Source organism: Rhinopithecus bieti, unplaced genomic scaffold (assembly GCF_001698545.2).
Source record: "Rhinopithecus bieti isolate Rb0 unplaced genomic scaffold, ASM169854v2 scaffold_76035, whole genome shotgun sequence".
Classification (NCBI taxonomy): Eukaryota; Metazoa; Chordata; class Mammalia; order Primates; family Cercopithecidae; genus Rhinopithecus; species Rhinopithecus bieti.
In genome coordinates this window covers 145,338-173,131 of record NW_016828193.1, presented here as the reverse complement: position 1 = coordinate 173,131, position 27,794 = coordinate 145,338, and the positions used below count along the sequence as shown (strand labels likewise).

General features: G+C 37.9%; 1 protein-coding gene across 1 annotated transcript in view; it reads right to left on the bottom strand.

Annotated features, from left to right (window-relative positions):
* Window positions 1-27,794, bottom strand: part of LOC108523656 (probable phospholipid-transporting ATPase IM) — a 261,994-nt gene that overhangs the window by 130,676 nt on the left and 103,524 nt on the right. The window contains 5 exon segments of the mRNA XM_017864379.1: window positions 1,821-2,017; window positions 4,534-4,622; window positions 10,768-10,926; window positions 19,919-20,001; window positions 24,048-24,118. Coding sequence (XP_017719868.1) covers window positions 1,821-2,017; window positions 4,534-4,622; window positions 10,768-10,926; window positions 19,919-20,001; window positions 24,048-24,118 — 599 coding nt within the window.

Sequence of the window (27,794 nt, the reverse complement as noted above, 5' to 3'; positions counted from 1 at the left end):
TATATATATATATAATGTTACCTAAAGGTAAGGTGGTATTATGTGGAGGATAAAGCAACTCAGAAATTAATTCTTTTAATCCCTTTTTTTAATGGGGAAGCACATATTTGACAAACAAACTAAGGCACAGAGAAGCCAAGCACTTTCTCCAAGGTCACACAGCTTTTAGTGGCAGTACCAAGACCAGAAACTGGGTTTGGACTATTACAAATACGTTTTCTGACTAATGAACCATGGCGCATTAGAAGTATAAGGAATGCCAAACTGAGAATCTACCTTTGGTATCTTTAAAAAAAAAAAAAATCAATCTTTCAAATCATTAAATGAAAATGCCAATGTTCTTCAAAGAAAGAATGTATATAGAATATACGTCCTTCGTGAGGACATACAAAACTGCATATGTGCAGATGGAAAGCCACTATGCACATTTATTATTCATTTAGGACATAAAGGAATGTTATAAAAGCTGACTGTAGCTCTTCCGGCAAAGAGCAGGATTTACTACAGACTTTATAATTGGATACAAGCATGAGAGGTCCTCAAAATCAAAGATGAGCCAGTAGGATATAGTTTAAATAGAGCCTCTCTGACCACAGCTCCAGAGAGCCCAAAGCAATTTGTGGTATTGTGGCCACATGCCACTACTTCAAGTCAATTTCCCACAACTTGGCATTTCAGTTTCCTGACCACTATCCAAAACAAGGGTGGATTTTGTGCATTAAACTTCCCTTGCTTCATCATAGCTAGATTTTTGAAGAGAGATAAAAAGGGGTGCATAAAAATAAGTGGGGATTTAGAGCTGATGATTTTGTGTATTGTTGAAGTACTGATGATGAGAAGTGTCAAACAACCAAGTCCCATCTTGGCTCCAGTGTTTTTGGGACAGTCTGGCTCAATTTTGTTAGGATCGGGATCAAGAATGTCCCAGGTACAGATTCTAGGGCCAATTTCTAAGACTTATCAAATACACACACATATACATACATGCGTATACATGTATCTAAATAAAGAGGTGTGTGTGTGTGTTCTTTGTGTATGTAGAGAGACAGAGAGGCAAAAAAGACCACCTTAGCTCTAATTTATGGGATCAAATCTAATCCTGACAGATCAAATTGTAGTAGAAGTTATAAATCATACTTCTTATCTTACAATGGACTAGCGTTACCTACTATATTTTAACTCCTTTATGTACATACTTATAGTTACTAATAATAGGAAAAGCTAATATTCATTAAGCTTTTATAATGTGTTAGGAATTCTTAGAGCTTTATAGGCATGTATTCACTCCTCATACAATCCTATGAGGTAGAACTATAATTTTCTTCATTTTTAAAATGAGGGAACTGAGGCACTAGAAGATGAAGGCACTTGCCCAAGATTATGGAGCTAGTAAGTGGTAGAACAGGACCTGTAGAACAGGATACAGAATCCATGTATCTATAGAGCCAGTCTAGTGGCAAAGAGGCACCCCCTCTATAGATCTCCCCAATGTTCTTCCTTTTCTTACTCAAAATTAACCAATTCTAATTGATCAGGTTACATGAGATTATATTGTAGTCCATGTCTTACAGAGAAAAACATTTCTAAGAAACCAAATCAAATCAAGAAGAAAATGAACCACATTTATTATAATTTGAAAACATAAAAGTTAAACAGATTAAACAGCTAAGCTGTCCCATTTGAAACAGATGTCGCAAATCATAAGCAGTTAAGAGCAAGACATCTATTGCACTGCTGAAATTTTAAAACAAACAAAAATGATTACTGGAAACAAAGGTTTGGATGAAATTATTTCATTAAAATATAAACTCTCATCTTACCTCACATATAAGGAAATGGGTACAACTGTATTGAGAATAATAATATATGACCAGAATGTTAAGAATCCGGAGAACACAGAGCTCTTCTCTCCTTCATTCCAAAAGAGGAAAGTTCTAAATTGGTCCCCAATTTGACTCTCCCAGATTGAATTTCCTATTGCAAGAATAATTCCCAAGCATATGAGAAACCCAAAAATCTGAAATAAGATAGAAGTCTGGTTAAGGTTAACTTGAACCCAAAATTAGTTATATCAACATGATCTAATTATGCGTCTAACTCCAAGAAATAGTCATTTGAAAAGCAAGTATGCAAACCTCTTCTCACCATTAATCATATGAACAAAATTTCACATTTTTATGTCAGGAACTCAGCTAAATATTTTACATACATTTTCTCACTGAATCTGCCCATTGACGCTCTAAGATGGGAACAGTCATTATCCCCCACTTTACAGTTTAAAAACAAAGTAAAATAGAAGCACCATAAAGACTATGTAACTTGTCTACGTTCACATAGTTAACAACTTCACATCCTCAATTTGTGGTAAGTAGGTATATTTAGGTGGCTTAATTAAAGGAGACCATATGTACTGATTTGTCCTGGATGGCCCCAGTTTACAACTATTGTCCAGATGTAATAGTAATCATGTTGCATTTCACCTTCAAAAGTGTCCTGTTTGGATGACAAATTATATGGCCACCCAAGGCATAAATGCAAAAGAAAATATCAGTGATAAAGAACAATTTCAGACTAACCAAGTCTCTTGGCTATAGATCTGGCTGCACAATCCTTACTTGAGGTCAACAAGAAATATAAGGCTAACTAAAATATTTCATGACATGTATACTTTACTTTTAGGATAAAAATGTGGGAAGCAACTTGAAAACCATTAGCAGACACTTACATTGTTATTAGTAACAGTATTAGAAAAACACATATTTGTAGGTATAACAACTAGAGAGACAACAAGGTCAATCTATAGTGAGTCTAAAACCCTTCCTGGGAAAGGAAAGACCACAAACTCCGTGAACATGGTTAAGACCTGAGTTGAACAAGATGTTGCAAAGACTTTGTTCAGCTGAGTGTCACACTATGTTGAGAGCTGAGACCAGCCAATGTTGAGGGAAGAGTAGGGCTAGAGAACAGAAATGGATTTTCCTCTATTTCCTTTTTCTTCCAAGAAAGAATATTCAGAAATTCTAGAGCTGCTTTCTTCCTTATTCCATAATATGGGCACTTAAGAATAGGTGTATAAGAAGAAAAGATTGGGAAAAGTCTGATTTAAAGTATATTAGAAAACCATGTATGAGAGAAAAGTAGGACTGTGAATCCCCAAAACTTCTATGACTTTGGTACCTATATTATAGTATCCTCTTTAATGGCTGAGACTACAAATTAATTAAACATAATGACTTTAGAGCATTAAAATTTAATGTAAAATACATTAAATGCCATAATTTAAGAATTGATTTAGCTTATAACTCCCCAGTGGATCATCCTATTTTCTAGTATGAAAGATAGGGTCCGTTTGCTCTGTGGTGGGTAGACACACCCCGTATGCCCTGAAGTGGAGTCAGGGCTATTTAAATGAGAAATTCCTTGGGGGCAGAAGGGTAACAAACCGTTATGGGCATGTCTTCTTGGCCTCATAGGCTCTGTATGAAGGTGACTGGTATTGCTGGAGAAAACCCCAGGTCTGCAGGTGATACTGAAAGTAAAACACAAAGCCTGGCCAATATTTTGTGCACAGCAAGTGCTAATTTTCTTCTTTCCTTATTCAGAGTCCAACTATTACGTATCAGGTAAGCAAATACATATTGTACTCAGATTCTTTATGATTGTGAGCCTGTGATAGGGTACATGTGAAAACATGGTTTGAAGTCACAGTCTTTATATTTTAAAGTGGCTGTCTTCGAATTTTACCCCTATACAAGCAGACAAAGCAGTATTACACAAAGACTAGATATTATATCAATAAAAAGAGGTAGCACAGGCTTAACTGACAAAAGGATGGAATGTAAGGAATATCTGAATATTTTTGGTAATCGGGTGGTAGAGAAGATCATTTCAAAAGAATCAGAAGTAAAAAAAAAAATTCATAAGAGAAAGATAATCATGAGCTAAGGAGGTTAGAGGTCTCTGTGAAGGAGGAGAACTGTGAGGTGGGGCTCAAAGAATTCATAACCAGAACTACCTACATAATTTTCAGGGTTCAGTGCAAAATGAAAATGTGGGACCTTCTGTTCTAAAAGTATTAAGAATTTCTAGATGGCAACAGAAGTTCAATAAACCAAACATAAGGCCGTCTGAGTGTGGGGCCCTGTGTGGTTACACAGATTACACGCTCATGAAGCCAGCCCTGCCCACCATAAGCTATGTATAGAGGATCTGAAAAAAAGTAAGATAACAAAACACCAAACTGCCTTAAAACCATGTTTGGTTTTCCAAAACAAATCCTTGGGATATGGGGAATTTGCAAGACCATGAATACCTCCATAAACACTAACCTACCTCTCATGATAAATTCTACCACTGATTGAGAAATTAGCATAATCGAGAAAATAGAGGGCAGTGTAACTGAGCCTCAAATGCAAAATCCCCAAAAACAAACTCCACAAGGAGAATATAGGCTTCTTAAAGATTTCCCAGCAAGATACAGTAAATATATCAAGATAACAATGACTAGTGATATTGCCTAGTTTTGTAACTTACCCATAGTACTAGAGCATTCATCAATCTATCAATGCTTGTCCTTTTAAACTTTGTCTTACCACTATTCTGCATTAGTTTAGTGTCAGGACCTGCAAAAACGAAAAAAGTAAATAACTTTGAAATGATATGATTATGTATTCTTATTCTTATTATTGCTCACATCAAATGTCTCTGAAAGAAAAAAATATATATTTTTCACAATAATTTAACTTTTATTAAGAGCAAGGGCCATTAAATTTTATATGATTCTCAACAATTAGGTTAACAACAATCCTGGAAACTGCAAGAGATGTGGTCTTCTTAGACCAGGACAAATACAGTCAGAACTTGTAGTTGAAAGGATTAAGTAAAGCTATTTTTTCAAAGTCTACGCACAAATAGGCTTCTAGTTTGACATAGTTAAAGATAACACAGTCAAGAAAAGTGAGGAATAATTTGGAAATATTAAAAAGAATGCAGCAACAAACACAATTCAGAACACTAAGGTAAAAAATGGAAAAATAAGAAATCAAATTCTAGATCTGTTTCCCAAAAAGATTTGAGGTCCCTTTGAAGGAGAAACTAGAATAGCCCCCCAAAATACATAAGCAAGTAATTTAAACATTTATTGTGTATTGTATACTGCATGTATATAACATGTAATTTTTGCAAAGACAAGCACTGTCTTAAATGTTGTGTTAGATTTATTTCAGTTAATTACATTATCCCATGATAAGTGCCTTGTTCCCAGAATTCTAAGAATATAATCAACTGCTTTAGAAGTAGGTTATCAGATGATGAACAAATAAAATATTGAAAATATTGTTAAAGAAATTCCTTGTGGACACAGAAAATGCTAAATAAAAGCAATTAAGTTTTAATTAAAGCTAATTTCTCTAGTGTTTCCTCTCCACATAGTCTTCTCATGATTTTCAATCCATAGAGCCATTTAATATAGGAGAAAGGGGGAAATTAAAGAAAGGAGAAAAGGGAGGCACACCCAAAATTATATACCACTCCAGAAGTCAGGGAAGATAGGCACATCCTTAAAAGACTTTCCTTTATGTAAGAGAAAAACAGAAGCAATAATTGAGGTTTCATAACAATTCACTGTCTTAAGTTGGAAATTGCACCCCAGTGTCCTATTCCTAGCTACTGCTGTGTATAGGGGACCACCCACATTTTCTCAGAATCATTTATTAAAATCATATGAACATTGAGGGTGGGAAATATTGCTTTTATGATAAAGATCACAAAGGCCAAATAGTCTGCAACCATAGCACCCTGAACATACTTGATTTCATCTGATCTCAGAAGCTAAGCTAAGCAGGTCAGGCCTGGTTAGTACTTGGATGGGAGACTGCCTGGGGATACTTGGTGCTGTAGGCTTTAAAAAAAACACATAAAGTTTGTGGTTGCTAAAAACTGAAATATGGAAAGACCAGTTAGGTGCTGAAAATGTACATTCCATTAAGCACACAAATACACGCAGACTAATAAGGAATCCTCTTTATGGATTGTTAAGCACTTATGTAAATATAACCACAAGTATTTATATGCACATCTCTTCTTCTCATTGTCAAAGATCCTGAAAGAATTTTCTGCACTCAACAGCCTCTGTTTTTTTTTTTTTTTTTTTTTTTATTTGTTTTTTTTTTGAGACAGAGTCTCGCTTGCTGCCCAGGCTGGAGTGCAGTGGCCGGATCTCAGCTCACTGGCAAGCGCCGCCTCCTGGGTTCCACGCCATTCTCCTGCCTCAGCCTCCCTAGTATGCTGGACTACAGGCGCCCGCCACCCCGGCTCCGTCGGCTAGCTTTTTTGTGTTTTTTAGTAAGAGACGCCACGTGTGTAGCGGAGGTCCTCGATCCTCCCTGACCTTGTGATCCGCCCCGTTCTCTGGCTCCCAAAGTGCAAAGTGCTGGGATTACAGGCTTGAGCCACTGCGCCCGGCCTGCCTCCGTTTTCTTATCTCCCACTCGTTACTCAACCTAGTCTCTGGGCCAATCACAACACCAAAACAGATCTGGTGTTATCATCAATATCCTCCATAACTTCTTGACCACTCAGCAATCTTTGACACTGTTGACTATTCCATCTTTTTGAAACATACTCTTCCTTTAGCTTCTGTGTTATAATGTTCTCCTGCTTTCCTTCCTACCTCTTTGGTAGCTCCTTTCCTGTCTTCCATGATACTTACCCTCCTTTCCCTTTACCCACTCACTAAAGACGGAGAATCCTTAAGACTCGGGCATAGGTCACCTTATCTTCTTACTCAATCTTCCCTGGACAATGTCACCTAAGACCGTAGCTTAAAGACTAATAGTTTTAATAAGATAGACAAGATGTGTATCCTCAGCTCATGCTGTTCCTCTGAGCTCTAAATCCATATATTTAAACCTACGTATTGTGTTGCCTGTATATTTCCATCTGGATTCTTCTAAGGCTTCTCAAGTGGCCCTTGTCCGATCTAGCTTACAATCTTCCTCCAAGCTTCTTATCTCAGTATCATCACCATCCGTCCAGTTGTGAAGGTTGGAAGAAACCTCGGTCATAGTGGATACCTTTATCATCCTCACCTTCAAACCTGGTCATCAAAGCTTGTCAATTCAACTTTCTAAAAGCCTTCTGAATCTATCTACTTCCCTCTCCTTTCACAATCTCCGCCCTAATCTGAGGGACCGTCATCTTTCAACTGTAAAAACCGAGAAACTTTGTCTCCCTGCATCCACTCTGCCCCCAAAACTAACCAATATTTTTCCTCCTCCCCAACCCCAGGACCTGCTGTCTATTTACAAACATTATAAACAGTTTTGGCAAGATTAAGCCTTTCACAATTAACACATATATGCCCCACCTGTTTGACAACTTACAATGGTGTCCCGAAGCTCTTAGGATAAAGATCAAAATTCTGGATACTGACCACAAGGTCTACCAGCGTGATCTAGCCCCTATCCATGTCTCCAGTGCCATATCCATCTGTGCTCTCCATACCCCATACTGGTCTTCTTTTTTGACCTCACTTTCCTTACTCCTGCCACAGGGCCTTGGCCATTGATACGATTTTGGCTTGAGATGAATACCTCTTTCTCTCTCCTACCATACTGAAAATCATATGAGTGAAGGTACTACATTTGCTTTTGTTCACATTTTTAATCCCCAATGAGTAAGTAGGATAATGCCCAGCATACAGTAGACATTCAATAAATAATTAATTTGTAAGTAAATTAATTTTTAAGTAAATTAATTTTTTGAACATCTACATTTCACCTATTATCTCAACTAATGCTTACAACAAACTAACAAATTAGGGACTATTATCCTCAGTTCAATAATAATGAAACTGAGTTTAAAGAATTGAAATTGCCTGAGATTTCTCATCTAGTAAGTGTCAGAGCGAGAATTTGAACCTCAATGAAAGTAATTCTAAAGTTCTTGGTCTTTACTGTTTTCTAAAACTATACGAAACAGTCAACCAATATTTAAGACTGTGCCTTATTCAGGATCCTAAAAGGAAATGATGACACATCGAACAAAGATAATTGGAGGAGGTTTATTTATAAAGGAACTCTTTACAGAAAGCGTAGGTGGGATTATAGGGGAAACAAAAGGTTAGTGCATTAACGAAGGGCATGTAGCAATCAAGCTGTTTCTCCACCTGAGCCGGAAGGGACGAAGGGAAGGAATGGCTACTGGGCACTAAGGGAAAGAGGTGATAGGAATTTGCAGCCCTTAGAGTAAGAGTGGCCTTCTGCTGATAGATCTGGCCAGCCTGAAGTTACCATACAAGAATGCAGCCTGGAGGAGTAAACACCTTGACTGTAATCTCCTTTCTCCTTTTGATCTCGTCCTAGGGAGCCCTGAGACAAAGCCCAACCAGAAGCAGAAGTACAAGGTAACCTATTAATATAAACCACACAAGTAAGCCTCCTAGAGCAGAAAGAAGGGTGGAAAAAGGTGAGAGGAAATCTGGAGGGGCAAACAGAAGACATCTAGGACAAAAATGCAGTGTGCACTCAAGATGGTATGGACTCCTAGAGACTGTTTAAATGAATGTAAGTCCTACCCTCAGAAATAAGATTTTCTCCTCTCTTAAGCATAAAAAGGCATTACCAGGGAGGTGTAGCCTAGCTGTTAATATATATTAGACCTTCATAAATAATACGTTTGTAAAGCAAACCATATCTGTGTCATCTATACTCCTTGCACAATTCCTAGTGGTAGGTACAACTAGAGAAATAATACAGAAAGAATACTTAATAATTCATTGGATATTTTTCATTAGACCTAGGTGTTGACCTGGAACTAGTTCCCCAACTAAATGTCTTAAGACTTAGAGGTTTTGCGACATCTGTTTGTACATCTCTGACACTGACGAAGCCAACCGCTAATTCTTCTGTTTGCCAGCATTCTAATTAAGCTTTCTACCAACATTTGTAACCAGACTAAAGTCAATGCAGGCATGCTCTGCTTTACAAATATCCACTTGATAAGGCCCCCTGCAAGTGAATACCGTGGCCAAATCACAAAAGAAGGGGGTATTCCCTCTCTCCCTGCTGCCTGCTGCCAAAGTCCAGAGAGCAGTAAGTTTTTCCAACTCTCAGCCTAGAGAGCAGGCTGGGTGCTCTGAATTAAATTTGAAAGGAGGGAGAAGCAGAAAAGGAAGGAAAATAACATTTGTCAAGCATCCTTTTCCATATGCATTATTTCATTGAGCCTTTAAAATGACTCTAATGTACTCATTATTATCCCCATGTTACAGCAGAAAAAAACCTAAAGCTTAGGAAGTGTAAGTAACCAAAGCTTACAGTCCTACAGCTGGTAAAAAAAATAATAATAATAACAATAAATAAAAAAATAGTAATAAATCCAAACTCAGGTCTGCCCAATCGAAATTCTGTGAACTTTCTGTTACACTTCCTTGGAGGGAGGCCTGTTCAACTTACCAGCCAACTTCCATGTTTTTCAGAGCATTTTCCCATAAAGGAACTTTACAAAGAAGAACTTGGCCTCTCAGTCGTTCACAACAGCTGCCCTAGCATGAAACATTGTAGCTGAACTTGAGTCCTGAATTAGCCATTCCAAACAAGATCACAGAAATGCAAAGTCTGGGGCTTTATCCCATCCATAGGATGAAGCACTTCTATCTCTATGATGACAGGAAGCAAGTCAGGAGGGTATTTCCCATCAGAAGACCACGAAATTTCCCCATCGTTAAGTAGGAAGATAAAGGAATGTTCATGGACAAGCTTAGCTCTCTCTTTATCTGTGTAACGAAATATATGATCATATGTTTATTTCCCCGACTAAAACATAAAAGCTCATTTCTAGGGATTTCCCAGGTCTTTACAAAGGCAGTGCCCCAAGCAGCAAGAGCACTGATAACACTGACAGCTGACAGTATTTAGAGGAATTGGGAGAACAATTCTAGGTTTGGAACACTTTTAAGATTTTAATGAACACTTTGCTGTTGTTGAGGAAGGTCAGTTAAGAAAAACATTCCAATTTTGATTGCACATAGTCAAGAGGCCCAAAACACATCTTAATTTGGTGTCACAATAAACAGGACTTTTAAAATCAAGGGCTGGCAATTGAAGCCATGAGTACAATTTGAGTGGCTTTATGAAATGGTGCTACTGTAAGCTTTCTTAGCAAGAGAGGGCCACCTTGGGCCTATATAAATAAAGCAGAGAAAAGAAATATGGTGGGCAAGAAGAGTAAGAGACACCTCCCCCCACCCCACCCACCCCCATCATGCACAGTCTTTCCAGAACCCACTCTCCTATTTATGAACAGTCAAAAAAGTTATGGAGTATAAACAGAAATTATTACAAGATCAAGAAGCCTTTTCCAAAAGATCTGCTTGACCTTTGCAAACTACAAAATTAACTGCACAGCCAGGGGCTTTCTTTCATACTCTTACCCACTTTAAAGGCAGATTCATACATAAAATGACAAAGGTGATTAAGATGGGGTTAATAAAGAAAAATTAAGCAGTAGGTATCTAGCACCCACTGTCTAGTTAAAACTCCAGCATCTTTAAGAATAAGATGGCAGTAGTCCCTCATATAACAGGGCCACCTGGACTCTTTTCAGAGCAATGGTGTTTTCTCCTGGTGTCCTACAATCTGAAGCCAACTCCAGAGCACTACTTCGCATGGAATGAAAGCACTGTGCTCATCAGAACTTGGAGAATCGTAGACTGTGCTGGTGTATGTTGCAGGAAAGGTTCCCATAGAGCTGGGTCACATGCTGTACCTGCAAAAATAACCATTCCAAAACACCAGCTGGTATTTCTCAGGATGCAGCCTCTCAGGATTATCTTCTCATTGTTGAGGGAGTGCTTGCTGTCTTTCCAAGAAAGGATTCCCATGAATTTATCTAACTTGTTGTTAGGCGCCTCACAGACAACAATCCCTGGAAAATAGAAAAACAAAACAAACCTCTTTACGACTCACCCAAAATTCTCTTCAGAAGCCCACAGCACTGTTTTACCACTGTTTCCCTTTAACAGCATGGGGTTACATATATACAGAATTGTGCTAGAAAAAATAAGCTGGGAGGCAGACAAATGGAAAGCCATCAACTATTTTGAAACACAGTTTTCTGTACTGTCCAAATACAAATTAAAAAAAAAAACAACAACAACAGAAACCTTAAGAGCCATGGGATATTTTTTCCTTAAAAAATAAAAAAGAGCATATCTTTACTTCTAGTTTATAACAAATAATTTTTGAAAAGATAAAGTAGTGACTGTCCTAAAAGTTTCTCTTATACCATCTCTTTCAGCTAAATGTGAACTTTTACACAGTTTAAAATAGTATACTTCCAGTCTCACAACAAAAGTTAACCATCTTTCTAAGCTCATAATCAGGATTTCAGAGGTCCTACTGTATCCCACCAGAAAGAAACCTGGGCCTTGTTTGCCACATGTGTTTGAGAATGCGTGTGATTCCTTTCAGCTGTTCTATGCTTCTTATCTTGATTAGATTCAGAGTTCTGGGGACTCTCAAAGGCACCATATAACTTGCCCCTAGAAGATGTTTCTAGTTTCTTTAATTCCAAACCAAAGGCATGCCCACTCCAAATCAACGAATCAATTCGTTCCATTATTTCAATATGAAAATATATATTCAGGATGGGGGTTCTCTAGATAGGAAAAGAAACCACAAATAATCTTTCACGGACCCTGTCACAAAACATAACTATTAGATTAATATACATATCCACTGCAAAAGGTGAGGAAAAATTTTTATACATAATGAGTACAAAGACACGAAAGAACAGAATGGAGGGAGAGAGGAACACAGGGAGGAAGGAAAAAAGAGAGGGGAGATATGAAAAAGGAAGCTGTGGTTAGATCCAGTCAGGACTTGAGTCGGAGTTGGGGGTGAGATTAGTATCTACAAAGTTCTCTCTCTCAAAACAAACAAACAAAATACATTCACATTTAATCAGAAGTCAAAAGGGCAAGTTGGAACATAAAACGTAGCATTTGGAAAATAAAAAGGGGACTGTATCTTTAGCACTCATTAAAGAGAAAGGGGACCAAGTAAGCCTAGAGATCTGTATTACACTGACTCCATCCACTCTCCAAGCTGCCGTCTGAACTTAAAAGAGGCTTCTTAGGTGGGTCCCCTTTCTCCCTAGGATACTCCCTTTAAAACTACTAAACAGAGGTAACAGTAACCAGTTGCCACATGGCCACTGGTCACTCCTGACCAACCAGATCACTAACAGCCCTTGCATTAAAAAAGCAAAAACAAATAAAACTGTGAAAGGAATGAGGGACTCATGGCGTCAGGGCCGCTTTTCCAACCTCCACCTGTCTTTCCCCGGTATAACAAAAGTACTGCCTAAAGCTTCCCCACTTAGGCACTCACTGGCAGTTTCCCAGACATCCCTATTTCCCACTGCTAATTAGAGACTGCTGGCAGGATGATTTGGATAAGACAAATAACCTTGCCAAGGGAAGGGGCTGAATTCTGGTTAGCTCCATTATGGCCTATCACTGATAGTAAAAAGTAAATTAAAACTGATTTAAACTGGCTCAAGTTGTTTGGACAACTATGTTGTAGATGAGGAGACATTTTCTGAATTCAATATCTTTTCTTCTTGACCAATTTTCACTCTGAATTGTAAAATCTTGAATTGGCTATCACCAGCAAAATCTACATAAAGTAACAGGTTAATAGCAACACTTAAAGTTTATTTCAGATTCTTGACCCAAGACTCAATTTCTCAGGCTTCAAACTGAGCCACTTAAAAAAAAAAAAAAAAAAAAAAAAAGTGCTTTGGGCAAAAACAACATGATATGCAATCCTTGCCAATAGGAATATAAAAAACAGGTTCATTTGATCATTTCTATTGTCGTAAGCAAAGACTGACATGGAGGCAAATACAGCCTTAAACACGTTGGCTCGCTCCTCACTGGCCTCACACCAAGGGTGTGGTTCTAGACAGGAACAGGCAGTAGGGCCAAGGGGTACTGCCAGGGTTCTTGGAGGCTAAGCCCCAATTCAGCCTTTCTCAAAGAGTGTGGTCTCGGTGATGTAAGTTCTAAATACAGGCCCCAGTCAAAACAAAATGGTGGGAACAAAGCCAAACTACATTTGTTTTTATCATTAGAAGTGCTCGGCTTCCCCTTTTTAAGCTCTATTAGCATAAAACACACACTTCCCAATTTCGTTTGTACCACTTTCCAAAACGGATGAACAGATTCCTTTGAAGGGAGACTGTATTCATCTTTGTATTCCTATAAACTATTATACTATCTACATAATAGGATCTTTGTCGAAGAGATAGAAAAAAATTCAGATGATTTCAAGAGAGAGGTTAAGAGATGAGATGGATATTAGAGCAGATCTAAGAAAAATGGAAAAAGTAGGTCTATTTCCATGATAGTAATGAAGGACTAGAAAACCAAATAGCCAAGGCACAACTGGCGGGGCTTAGTTTCTGGCCTAAATCTAATGGGAGCTGAGTAGATCTGAGAATACTGAAAACAGGTGGGAGCATTAAAGTGCATTAGAAGCAACCAAAATGAGAGCCTAGCCATGAAGCATAACAAGGATAAGGGGAAAGCTCTCTTAGGACCCCTCTTCCTTTTGCTAGTTCAATCAGAGAAGAGAAAGAGGCCGCAAATGGTCAGTTTGACAATCGATGAGGAAACAGTTTAGGAAAAAATCGCATCATTTCTCACATAGTCATTTATTGAATACATGTTTGGAGCACAAAGTCATCTTTAATGGGCAATAATAAAGCTGGAAGAAAATCACGTCAATAATGAAGTGTAAATACAATCAAACTAGCTCCTCATATCTGTTCGCCCCTCTGAAGAGAAGACATGAAAGCAGATTGCAATCTATCCATTTGACAATCACACAGAAATGCTCTCGATAGACCCATACTGAAAAAAATCTACAGGATCTCATTCCGGACCTTCCTAAGCATTCTAGATTTAGCCAGCTGAATTGTTGGTTAATTACCAACTCGACAGACTTCTCAAGCTAAGTATTAACCTCAAAGAGAAAGTCTGCAGTTTATCATAAAAATAGAACTCAGTGCCCAATATTCTATGATTTTCCAGAGAAGCTGGATTCATCTCTTCGTGTACATTATTAATAGAAATAGTTACTGATTATCTGTACTGCAACTCTTCCATAAGACAAATTATCCAGCAAATAAAACATCAATATTGCTGTTCAAGAACTTCTCTAGCCAAGAGTTTCTTAGCGTTTTAGAGATTGCCCACTACTGTTTGCCCTGATGATTATGACAAATATTTATTTATTTTCTTAGAAAGAAGAGTGTCACCTTCCTATTTTCTAAAGCTTCTTTACGCTTCAACTGTCAAGGTTCACCCATCCATCATTACCACCATAATGGCATGTCAGCACCAGCAGTAAAGATTCCGCCTTTACATGGAATCTATGCCTCATGCGTCAGCTGTGCTGTTGGGGTGTGCTCCTGTCCAGGTGAATAGGAAAGCTATCTGGTAAGCAAAAAAACTCACAAGATGCTAACCAAGCTATTTTATTTTTTTAACCAAAAAGAGATGCTTATTTTTCCATGTTTTAATCACACACATGCTATTTTTTAGAAAGAACCACAAAGTATACAAGGATTCCTGAATAAAGAGTCAACCTTTCCCTGGTTCAGAATTCAGCATTAACAGTCATACAAAATATGTAAACTTGTCAGGAGTTGCAGAAAACAGATCTCAGTTCAGTCAGTAACAATATGCAAAAGATTCTTAAACACATTTCGACAATTTACATCCGGGGATTTCCCCAAGGAATAAGAATGTCCAGTTTACATAATAATAATTGACAAGTATTTCAGTTACTTGTTTATAAAAGTTTTTCAATTCCCATAAGACTTTAACATGAACATCAAGGCCCACTCAATCTCTTTTTATATTATATTTGATCTATAATGTTAGATCAAGTTATGTATCTTTTCTTACAAAATTCAAGAGACCATAAATCATTTTTTTCTGATGTTTGAAATGTATAAAAATATTTGCATGAGAACTTTTCAAATAAATGGATTTACCCACCAAAACCCAACTCTCTTGTGTGCACTGGTCTCTACATTTGGCCAAGTCTTCTATAAACTCTTGTCAGGGATCTTGACATTCAAAATCACTGAGAACATTGCTACGTTTTAAAAATATGATGACCTCATCCTTATCCTGGATGGACTTGATCTCTGGTAATTAATTTTGTACCTTTGGGTTTAGAATATTTTAAAATTTCATTTATTTCCCTAATCAGGAGCTAAGCTCTTGTGCTAATTTTCCCTAACTCTCCAATGCTGTCTTTCTACTTTGGTTTACAACCTGGGGTTTTGTGTCCTTTTGTGTCCTTTGTAAAATAAGATTTGCCAAAAGTCCAGGGTTCATAGTCTGGCTTCTCCACTTAACAGCCATATGACACTGGGAAAGTTAATCAATTTACTCGGGTCTCAGATTCTTTATCCATAAGTTGAGCTAACAATAATCTCTTCCTTCAAGAGTTGTAAGGGTTTAACAAGATAATGTGTGCAATTACTCAGCATGGTGCCTGGTACATAGTGAGCTCTTGCTCACATATCAACATCAAGTTTAGGGCCTGAGAACTTTAGGACCTTTACCGTATCAAAGGCTTCTTTAGGGATGAGCCTTTTTTCAAGTCTGTCTTCTCCCCTGGGAAATAAGCTCTAAAAAAGCATGGCCTGAGCCTGACTTATTAACCACTGTATCCCAGGCTTAACAAATCCCTTGGCCTTGTGTTAAACATACATTTGCTAAATGAATAATGGGTGACTGTACACATATGGATGAAAGAAATCAGCCCACCAGAAAGACACTATCTTTGAATATAGATGCAAAAGTGAGGAGGCAAAGAGACTTACCAGAGACATCCTGAGGTTTCAACCCATCTCAGTTCTGACCCTATGTGTCCGAAACCTGGAGTCCCCAGTGGGAACTTCTCTGGGGATAGGAGTGGGAAATTCATGTCTTTAGATACTTGGAAGATGTGCTTTTATGATTCAAGGACAGCAAACTGTAATTCGGTGCTAGAGAAAGTATTTTGGCAAGTCTCAGAAGAAAAAACACACAGTAACCAGAAGCAAAAATAATGCCATACCCAGATTTGCCCAGAAGTCACAAATTAAAACGTATACTTAGCACAGATAGAACATGGTAAAGAGTGTGCCTCACATATCTGTCTCATCTATTACACCTTGCCAAAGCTAGCCAGGTCATTGTCAAACATACACAATGTTGATATCCTATTTTAATTTAAACTAAAGGATGCAATATCTGGTTTTGATTCCCATGAGTCAAGAAAGTCTTTTTCCAATCACCAGAGGAAAACCTGTAATCTATTGATACTTCATTAGGACAAAGGTGAATAAAGAAGACACAAAAAAGGGAGTAGAAAAAGAACCAGGAGCAAAGGATCAAAAGAACCTGGATAATATATGGAGAGATCATTTATAATTCTACATACTTTATTTTGTATCTTGTACTTAGGAGGTGCTTAATAAACAAACTTAAACCAATTACAATGGAGAGAGTGATGAAAACAAAGATAAAGAATGACAGAAAAGTGACACTGCAGGTAGAGAAAATAGCTAAGATAAAAAGTGAAGGAGGAAGATGAGATGAGAACAGTAAGCAAGAATACAGGAAGGAAAAAAGGAAAGAGAAGAATGGTGAAATGGAGTAGTTAGAAAACCATGTGCGGATAGTGGAGTGTGTGTGTGTGTGTGTGTGTGTGTGTGTGTGTGTGTGATATTAAAATTGAAATGCATAAATTAGGGCTTGGAAAGAAGTGGATGGAGAAAATAACTGAAGGCCAAGGAAAGCAAGGAAAGCAAGAGCAATCATGGGAAGGATTTAGGGTTTATTAACTGTCATAACTCTTTCAAAGGCTTCCATGCCACATCTTGCATCATCCTCTTGGTCTTTAAATTTGGCTGCTAACTGGGGGGAATCTAATTTGTATATTGTTTCTAATTTATTTTCCCTTAATTCATCTATTCATTCTTCTGATGCTTTCTTAGAAACAGGAAATTATATTTTTTATTTATTAGAATAAACCCATAAAATACCCTGTTGCCTTGAACTTTAAGGTAGATTGAAAGGCAGCCCAAGATTTTAAAATGAAAAAGTAAACTTAACAGAAACCTGGATTTTAGCCCAGAAATGTACCAGCCTCATGAATTTGGCATTACATGTTTTCTGAAAAGCTGACCACAGTTTAAGTATATATAATCATAGGGAGGTCTGTGTTGCCTTTATTGGGGAAAACAATTATTCATTGGGGATTGGTGAGTTGCCCATTCTGTATGAAGCAAATTCAAGTCATATCTAGTAAGTAATAATTATTAACACACCTTAAAAGTAAATTTTGTGAAGTATTTTTAAATGGCTATTTTCATATATAAGCAAGTCCTTTAACTTCTCAAGACCTGTTACCTCATCTGTAAAATCTTAGGGGAGGAAAGTGTTTTCAGCCTGAGCAAAACCACTTGTATTGGTTTAAATTTGGAGCTACTGTGTTCCAGTTTCTTACATCAGAAAGGATCTGAAGTAAAGACATTTTAAAACTACCATGCCAGCTGATCCCTCTCCCAGACACCTGCCTTCCAGGAGGAGAGGATCCAGCACTCCTTCTCAGTCCTACAAGGCCACTTCAGGAAGCTTAAGCTTCCTCCTCACCCCATCGTTTCACACTCCCTTCCTAGTCTCTTTACATTAGGACTTTCCTTTGCCCTCCCATGTCTTTTTGGTGCCTGATGCTGGTCTTCCTCTCTGCCCCACACTGGAATTTATAACTAATTATTCATTTTCTGCTATAAGAAGAAGAAAAAGCCAAGTAGGGTATGGTGGATTGATAGTATAAGGAGTCATGCTGAAGAGAGGGATACTTAGCCCCAATCCTGTAGTTCCATGTAAGAAATCCACCTAATCCAGCCTGGATCCTTATGCATTATCCTGGCATCGACTTACAGAGCCATGATTCTTGGAGGGTGTGGTAGAGACAGTTAATGCTCAACAAGTATTCATATTTGTTATTTTCTAGCCTCCCTTGCAGTTAAGTCAGGGCCAGGTGACAATGTTAACCAATGAACTATAAGAGGAAGAAGAATTTAAAAACCACTGTGTCTCTTTCATCTTACCCTTTGCTCGATGCAGGGACCTCAGACGCCATTAGTCCAGATACTGTGGCTCCATGATGGAGAAGGCCACCCAAACCACTCAGGATGTGACATGGGCAAGAATAAGCCTTTACTGTGTTTATGCCACTAAGATTGCAGGGTTGTTTATAACTGCATCATAGTGTAGCCTATCTGGGCAAACATCTAGGAAAGAATGGGACCTAAATAATTGTTAACAATCATGCTCTGCTTTTTGATGGTTAACAACACTAAAACTCATTAATTTCTACCTCTTCGTAGATCAATAGAGGTATAAAGGTACAACTCTGCCAGGAAAGAAATGAGTAATAGTAAATTATATTTAGGTGGCCCTTTTAGGATTCCATAAATATTCAATGAGGTATTTTAAGCAAGTATTTTGATTCATGAACACAATTTACTTTTCTTGGATTCACATAACAGTAAAATTTCATTGAAAAAATTACTTAGTAGAAAATGTGTAATTTGTTTTATTCTAATCAAAATATTTCTTGGACCATTCAGTTTCCTGGCTACTCCCTGACTTAAATCTCAATTTGGAGGAATTTTTTTTTCTATAAACATCTGTTATAAAGGCACTCATTTAAGAGAGATTAAAATATTAACAGAATCCAGAAAGAGTTTACAAGCAACTGCAAAGCACAGGCAATAGAAGCTCTAAGCTCTGCACTAGAGAAACTTTACAACATAAACTTGCCTGTGCTTTAACTCATGTGATTATGCCAAGACCCTTATCCATGTTTTCCTAAGTGGATCCCCAAAACACATTTTGGAAGATTGTCTCAAACTCATGAAAATCCATTAGTAAATAAAGCCAATCTGTATGGATATACTAATATTCTGGGCCAGACTGACAAGTGGGTAAAGCAGGAGACCATTGAGGAGTGAAAGAGAGACTCCAAAGATTCTCTCTGCAGTCTATTATGGTGCCTAAAATCCTACAATCAGTGTTTCTTTCCTTTGACTTTTGAAGTATTGTGTTTCTCTGTGGTGTCTTAATCATAAATGCAGATATCCCTAGAATGGACAACATCTGAAGGTTGTTCCATGACAACTTAAGAATAACTTTAACAGAATAGAACAAGATATAGGTAGAAAAGGAGAGGCAAGAGAGATTATACTGAAGATCAGGGGACCAGCTGAATGGCATGAAGATGGAAATACTAAAACCATGGTCTAAAATAAAAGTCAACAGATGACCAACTGATTAATAAATCAGAATATTCTTCTTGAACACCTAATATCTTCAAGACATTATACCAAGCGCAGTACAAGGTACAGAAATATACGAGGCAGGATGACTGTCTTCATGAAGTTTGAGGTCTGGTAGTTAGTCTTTGTTATGGAGCCAGGAAATGGACGGGTGGTTAGACCTAGAGCTAGAAATACAAGGGTGGCCAATATTCCTCCCCAGCAAGTCTGTATATGGCTCCAGGGAGGCCAACATCAAGCAAGTAAAGGATATTATGGGATTGAAGTAAATGATATTTAAAAAGGAAACAAGCATGAAATGAACGATAAACTAATAAAGCCATTCTCCCCTTGGCAAATATTTTATTCTTTTAGCGTGAGAATAAATTACAGGCTTTGATGCCTGGAGAATTTTATGTCCTTCCACCAAATAAAAAGAAACATAAGTTGGATTTCACATAATTAGTTTGTTGCATTGCTTTTCGGGTTTGAGATTTTTGTTTGTTTATCTGTTTAAAATACTTACCATCAAACCTTGCAAGTCTGTTGATATCTGCTCCAAGTTCCGAAGTAACTGATAGTGCATGGCGGACTTTTAGGTTCGTTTCCCTGTGAAATTATTGACATGACATGAATTTTTATATGGAACAGCCAACAGCATCCTACCAAAGTAATCAGGTGGGTGTAGCACACGCAAAGCCAAACCCAAGAGATCCAAGAAACTCTCCTTTGAATGTCATTCACACTTCGCTCACTGTTTCAGGAAAGTGGGCAGGGCTTCTTGGGCTCCTAAGAGTTGGCATTCTACCCATGGCACATCTTTATAACAACACACTGATCTGTTTTGCATTTTGAAAGAACAGAGGACATAACAAATATGGTTTCATTTGAACCTACTCAGACATCATGCATGAATTACAAAACACATTCGGAATAGGAACACAGTTGCCAAATAAAGGAAGCTAATATCACTCCAGAGTCTACTATCTATACAGGAGTTTTACTTGCAAAAGATGGTAATGGCTAATTTCACAGTAGCTGAAATTTAAATGGGAAAAGGAATACAACTTTCGTCTTGGAGAATCAATCCAAGAAACCCATAAATCTAAAATAGATGACCTACACAAGCTTAGCAAGTCACAGTGAGTTGTGCATCTTCTTATAGGTGGGACCACACATACTTTGGACAGATGGCTCTCTGATATTCATAAATGGCCAGCAGTTAAGATTCTATGGCCATCACTTATGTCTTGTGTTTAAGGGCTTACCTTCCCAGTTTTCTCACTGAAGTCAGCCTAATTCTCTTACACTGTAGCTTAAGATCAGCTATCAGAGTTCTATGTTTTATGGAAATGTTTAGTGATACATTCATTCAGTCAACAAATATTGATTAAATACATACCCGAGTCACCCAAGATACTCAAGTGCTCCCCCAAAAGGATAGTCATCCTCTTGGGGAAAACAAGTGGTAGGTAAAAAAGCAAACATCACTGTGTGGAATTTTGTGCAAACCCATGAAAATAACTCATTTTAGACAGCCAAAAAGTGGATACCTAACAAGGCATCCAATCTTAACCTTCCGTAAATGAACTTCACGATGATGTAGGCCAATATGAGTCCAACCCAAGGAATACCCATTGTTAAAATAGCTTTCTTCAGGAAAGACTAAGTTGGATGTATAATTGAAGCTAGTTTGTTTAAAAGTAATCTTATTCATCAAAACCTGCTGATTCCTAGGAGGCAGAGATGAGTAGCAATTGAGATAGTCAAGAACTTCATAGATGAAGCAGAAATTGAGCTGGGCTTGATGGACAAGAGTGAGATAAGTGGTATAGAGGCTAAAGGGTCAACATGTCCATCCACTTAAACAACTGTTCAAATAACTGAAATAGTCACACCAAAAAAGCCAGATAGCCCTAATCTACGTCATGTCATTTATCAAAGTTTATCATCATTTTGAACTACTTCCTCAGGATCCTCTCCACTATCTCACTTCTACCTTCAAATGCGAAAAACAAAAGAGTAAGAATAATCACACATAGGCCTTCTTGATACTTTTAAAAAGTATTTTTCAAGACTCCTGATTAATGCCTTCATTGTCATTCCACACTCTTCCTTAGACTGCCTGAGTATCTCGATAAACTTCAGAGTGATTTTCAGCATAAGAAACAATACCAAAAGATGCTGTGTACCCCTTACTCAGAATTGCATCTTACTATAGTTTCACATCTTGCAAAATCATAGTATAATATCACAACCAAGATATTGATATCAAAATAGTTAAGATACAGAACATTTCTATCACCACAGGATCCCTCAGGTTGTGCTCCATAGCCGTACCCACCTCCCTGCCTTTCCCATCCCATCTTAACACCTGGCAACTACTAATCTGTTCTCTATTTCCATGATTTTGCCTTTTCAAAAGGCAAAATTTTATAAACAGAATTATACTGTATGTGACCTTTGGGATTGATTATTTTTAGTCAGTATAATTCTCTGAAGATTCATCCAGAGTGTTACATGTATCAGTAGTTCACTCATTGTTATTGCTAAGTAGTATTCCATGGTATGAATGTACCACAATTTTTTCAACCATTGACTTATTGAAGGATATTCAAGTTGTTTTCATTTATGGATGTTATGAATAAAGCCACCATAAACATTCATGTACAGATTTTTGTACACACATGTCTTCATTTCTCTGGGATAAATGCCCAGGGGTGAAATTGTTGGGTTGTATGTTAACTGCACGTTCAGTTTTTAAGAAACTACAAACCCATTTTCCAGAGTGATTGTAGCATGTTACATTCCCACCCACAATGTATAAATGATCCTGTTTCCCTCCTTCCTTGCTAGCATTTGGAGTTGTCACTCTTTTTAATTTTAGCCATTCTGATAGGTCTGTAGTGAGGTCTCATTGTAGTTTTAGTTTGTATTTCCCCAGCAGTTAACGGTGTTGAGCATCTTTTCATGTGCTTATTTGCCATTTGTATGTCCTCTTTGGTGATATGTCTCTTCATGTGATTTGCCCATTTTCAAATGGGATGGTTTGGTTTTTTACTATTGAGTTTTAATAAGCTTTTAAAAAATATATTCAAGATACAAGTCCCTAGTCAAATAGATGGTTTACAAATATTTTCTTCTAGTCTGTAACTTATCTTTAAGCCCTTCTAACAGGGACTTCTGTGGAACAAAAATTTTTAATTTCATGAAGTCCAGTTTATCAAGGTTTTCCTTTTATGGATTACGTTTTCTGCGTCAAGTCTAAGAATCTGACTAGCCAGCTCTAGGTTTCAAAGATTACTATTTTTTCCCCAGAGCTTTTTATACTTTACATTTGAAATTAATTTCTGTAATACTTATAGAGCTATTCAAATTATCTATGTCATATTAAGTGTATAGTCTGTTTTTTTTTAGAAAGTGGGTTCATTTCTTCTAAATTGTCAAATTTCTGTGTGCACAGTTGTTTGTGGTATTTCTTTTTTACCTTTATAACGTCTTCAGGATCTATACCAAATTGCCAAATGCCATGATTCATGCATAATATTGCTGATTTGTGTCTTCTTTTTTTTTTGTTTTAGTAGTATTCTTAGAGGTTTGTCACTTGTATTGATGTTTCCAAAGAACTAGCTCTGTATTGTTGATTGCCTTTATTTTTTTGTTTTGTTTTGTTTTCAAGTCTATTTATTTCTGCTCTTTATTATCTCCTTCCTACTGCTTCTTTTGGGTTTATTTTGCTGTTTTCTAGGTTTTTTAGATGAATGATGAGATTATTTATTTGAGAATTTTTCTCTTTTCAAACGTATGCCATAAATGTTCCTCTCAGAACTGTTTTAGTTGTGTCTAAACTGTTCTGACCAAAGTAGGGTCCCACAGACTAAAGCACTATTTGAATAGCTCAATATGGCAATAATTTGGAAGGTACCAGTTAAAACCATGGACTCTGGTGTCAGACTGCCAGGTTCGAGTCCTGGCTTCACTCTTCAGATGCTTTGGGCAAATTACTTCGGCTCTCTAAGCCTTGATTTCATTGTCTGTACAATAGGGCTTATACAGCATCTACATCAGGATTAAATGATAAATTCCATCTAAAGAACACAAATACATACTGTCATTAAAATGTAAACATTCAATAAATGTTTTTATGCCAGACAAATTAAATCCTCTGAAATAGAACTGCTATATGGTCTATAACTAAATTCTAAATTAATATCAACATCAAAACTGCATCATATTCTGTTTCTCTCTTCTTTTTCTATGTCTTCATTTGACACAGTTCCTAAAGGTTGCCTTTTAAAGTAACATCAGTCCTTCCTTCCCTCCTCAGGGAATCTTGATCTCTACCCCTCTCATTTTCCCTATAAAATCACTTGAAATCAAAACAAGCAAAACTGTTTTAAAACATCTAAGGAATCTTACTGAAGATTCTCTGTGTAAAGTTATTGCTGTATATAAGTTTAGCTCACTGTTTCTGAAAGAAAATAAATTTAAGAGAAAAGACAGTTTCAAAATTACTGCAGAGTAATTATGGACTTTGCAATGTAAACTCCTATGTCTCTCAAGAAGATACTGAACAAGGTTAAGTCTTATCTCTAAAGACATTACTTTTAAATAAATTGAAAACCAACCGAATTATTCCAATTTTAATAACTTACCCATCAAGCTCAGCAGTTTCAACATAACAGAGACCATGTGGCTCACTACTTGATAGGAGAAGTAAATCAGCCTGTTTTCAAAAATCATAACAAAATAATACTTGAGAAGTTAGATTGGTTGAAAGTCTTCTACAGTATATCACCTCTTGACTACTAACGAGCCAACAGAGCCTTAGAAACAAAGTAAAAGAAGTGAGATCCTGTTCTACCTCTATGTCATATGCCCTGAACCAAACCCTCCCTCTTCCCTGTTCGTCCTTTATATGCCCCTTGACTATCACAACATAAGCAAGGGAAGGAGCTGTCCTATGAATTAATAGCCACTTGATTCACCTTTTTTGAACGAAACATATAAATTCTATTTTCTTGCTTTGAAAATTACTAACATAAAACTCTCTCCAATAAATAACTGGAAAAATATGCACAAACTTTAATTACCTAGTGTCATCAATTAAAAACAGGGAGCAGACAAAGGAGATGGGGACAAAACAGAAGGGAAATAGATGGAGGAAACTAAAAAAATAAAATAAAAATAAGAGAGGCAAGGAAGTTAAGAAAGAGATAAAGATGGAAAGAAAAAAGTAAAAGATGGTAGGAAGTAAGAAAGGAGAGCTAAGATAAAGTAGGGACTAAGGAAGAGAGCAAGACAGAAGAGAAAATGTAGTTAAAGGCAGTGGGAAGAAATCAGAGACTGAGTAGCTTGGGTTTTCAGAGATAAACAGTTCTATTCTGATGTCTAACTGAGCTTTGCAAAACACCTATCACAATTCAGTTTTAGAATCCTGGTAGCTCTCTAAATTGGTAAAGTGCTTATCAATTTTATTTCAAATTTCTAAACTTATTTTAAAATAAGTGTTTTATAAAATTTTGAAGAGTCTGAATATCTAAAAGAATTGGCTTAAAATTTAGCAATTTAGTTTGNAGATGGTAGGAAGTAAGAAAGGAGAGCTAAGATAAAGTAGGGACTAAGGAAGAGAGCAAGACAGAAGAGAAAATGTAGTTAAAGGCAGTGGGAAGAAATCAGAGACTGAGTAGCTTGGGTTTTTCAGAGATAAACAGTTCTATTCTGATGTCTAACTGAGCTTTGCAAAACACCTATCACAATTCAGTTTTAGAATCCTGGTAGCTCTCTAAATTGGTAAAGTGCTTATCAATTTTATTTCAAATTTCTAAACTTATTTTAAAAATAAGTGTTTTTATAAAATTTTGAAGAGTCTGAATATCTAAAAAGAATTGGCTTAAAATTTAGCAATTTAGTTTGAGACATTAGCCTAACAATTTTCTAGCTATGTCTGAATCTATGATTGGCATTCCAAATCTGTGAAATTTTCTTACCTTTGTTTTTTAAAACATTAGAATTGCTTTGTTCTTGAGTCTTGGGGGTTAAATTTAGAATCAATTTACTTTCTTGATTGTCTCAAGCTTTTAAATTTGCAACTCAAAAACAGGGTGTGTGTGCGTGTGTGCGTGTGCGTGTGTGTGTGTGTGTGTGTGTGTGTGTGTGTGTGGTTTTGTCTAAATTGGGATTGGAATAAAACAGAGCTGGGGAAAAATGCCCTGTGACAGCCCCTAAAGGAATAAGTGGGTTTGCATTACCAAGGCTCTTACACAACTCTGAATCAAAGAGCCACAGAAGCTTGTTGAGGCAGAAATTTTCTGACTTGTCACACTGTGAACAGAGCAAAGCCACATAAAGAAAGTGATGTCGCTCTTGGACCAAAAACTACCCATCCTGATTTTAAAGGGAAAAAAAAGTTTTCTGAAAATTCACCTTGATCTTACTTCCCACATTTAAATTTCAATGCATAAAAGCAGGCACAAGGCACTAAACAGGAAAAGAGCTTAATAGTCAGTCTGTGGGCCTGCGCCTCTCCTCCCCTGAGCTTAAAAGGCTCATTTGAAACAAAATCCAAAATTCTCTAATCCTAAGAATCTGCGACTGAATACAGTTATGAAGTATAGAGAAAGATGCCTATTTGTACCCAGGACTGCTTTTCTTTGAAACTGGAATCCAGTGTTACTGTTGAAGACTAGGCGGGGCTGCATTGACACTCACACCATGGTAAACAAGGGGAGGAGTCCCTGCACACAGCTGGCTAGGAACATGTGACTGAGGCGCCACTGCCATCTGGCGGTCAGATTCTCTCCTGAGCAGTGACCCAGCTTCCCACAGGTTGACCCCCACAGGTTCCAGGCTAACTGTTCCTGCTCACTGTACTCTCTGGGACCAAGATGCCTACCTTCCCCACCTCCGCCCATCTCCCCAGTTACCACCTTTCTCTTTGATGTTCTGTGAACCTTCCTCCAGCTTTCCTACTCCGTGATCGCCATGCTGCACTCCCTTCATCTATCGTCCCTTCTCCCTGTCCCTCTGCTGAGGCCTGCTGTTCCCTTTTGTTAACCTCATCCTTCAAGGCGTTAATTCATTGTGGTTGAGGAGGGAGTGTAAAGGGAAGGCCCAGGAGGGCCAGGAGGATAAGCAGTCAATGTGCTCATCGTCATGCAGGCATGCCTATTTTCTAGTGCACTCAGTCATAATTGTGAAAAGGAAAGGGCAGGAGAGCTGCAGAAAAAGCCCTGCTCATCCCTTGTCACCCCTTTCTAGAGGTGCTGTGCCAGGAGTGGAGCAACACATGGATTTCGGGACCCACCTTCCCCAGGACTCTGAGTCTCACAGCAGGCCTCCTCAAACTGACTCCTCCAGTAAATCCTACAGGGACCCCATTCCTAGTTGATCCAGAAACTTGTGTTCCAGGTGTAGGTGTTTATGATTCCAAATAATGTAGCTGATATTTAGTGAGGGTTTACTATGTGTCCAGCACCGTCCTAAGAGCTTCACATGTGCTATTTTATTTAACGTTCACAGAAATCCTATAGAGCAGGTCCTATTGTTATCTCCACTTTACAGATGAGCAAAGTAAGGCCCAGAGGGGTTCTGTAACTTCCTCAAGGTCACACAGTAAGTGGAGGAGCCAGGATTTGAATCTGGGCAGTATGAGGCATATACTGCAAGGGATATCAAAATGATTCAAAACCTCTTTGCTTCAAGGATTTGTATAGTTTAATAAAGGCAGAATATAAGGGTTCTAAGAGCCTCATTAACAAAGTGCTATGAAGGGAGTGCAAATGAGAGTGCAACATTGGATTGTTAGTTGAGGAAGGGCATCACGGAAGATTCTAGATGCAGTGAAAGGAGGTCCCCAAGGCAGAATGACTAACAGGAGTAAAGAAGTGGAAAGGAAAAGCATGAATATCCGAACTCACAGGTGGGCCAAGATATCATTAATTCCATTCAGAACCACCTATCATATGCCCCATATTTACTTTCTTTTGTGAATTATTAGTGCCTTTTCTCCTTGCTCTGCCAGGAGAGGCTCTGCTATGTCCTCCATGAAGGAACCGGTGTTTTCCAATGCAACGCCCCTTCCGCAACTTCCATGGGCAACAGAAAACAAATATTCCGGGGCGGAGCAAGATGGCCGAATAGGAACAGCTCCAGTCTCCAACTCCCAGCGCGAGCGACACAGAAGACCGGTGATTTCTGCATTTTCAACTGAGGTACTGGGGTCATCTCACTAGGGAGTGCCGGACAATCGGTGCTGGTCAGCTGCTGCAGCCCGACCAGCGAGAGCTGAAGCAGGGCGAGGCATCGCCTCACCTGGAAGCGCAAGGGGGAAGGGGATCCGTTTTCCTAGCCAGGGGAACTGAGACACACAACACCTGGAAAATCGGGTAACTCCCACCCCA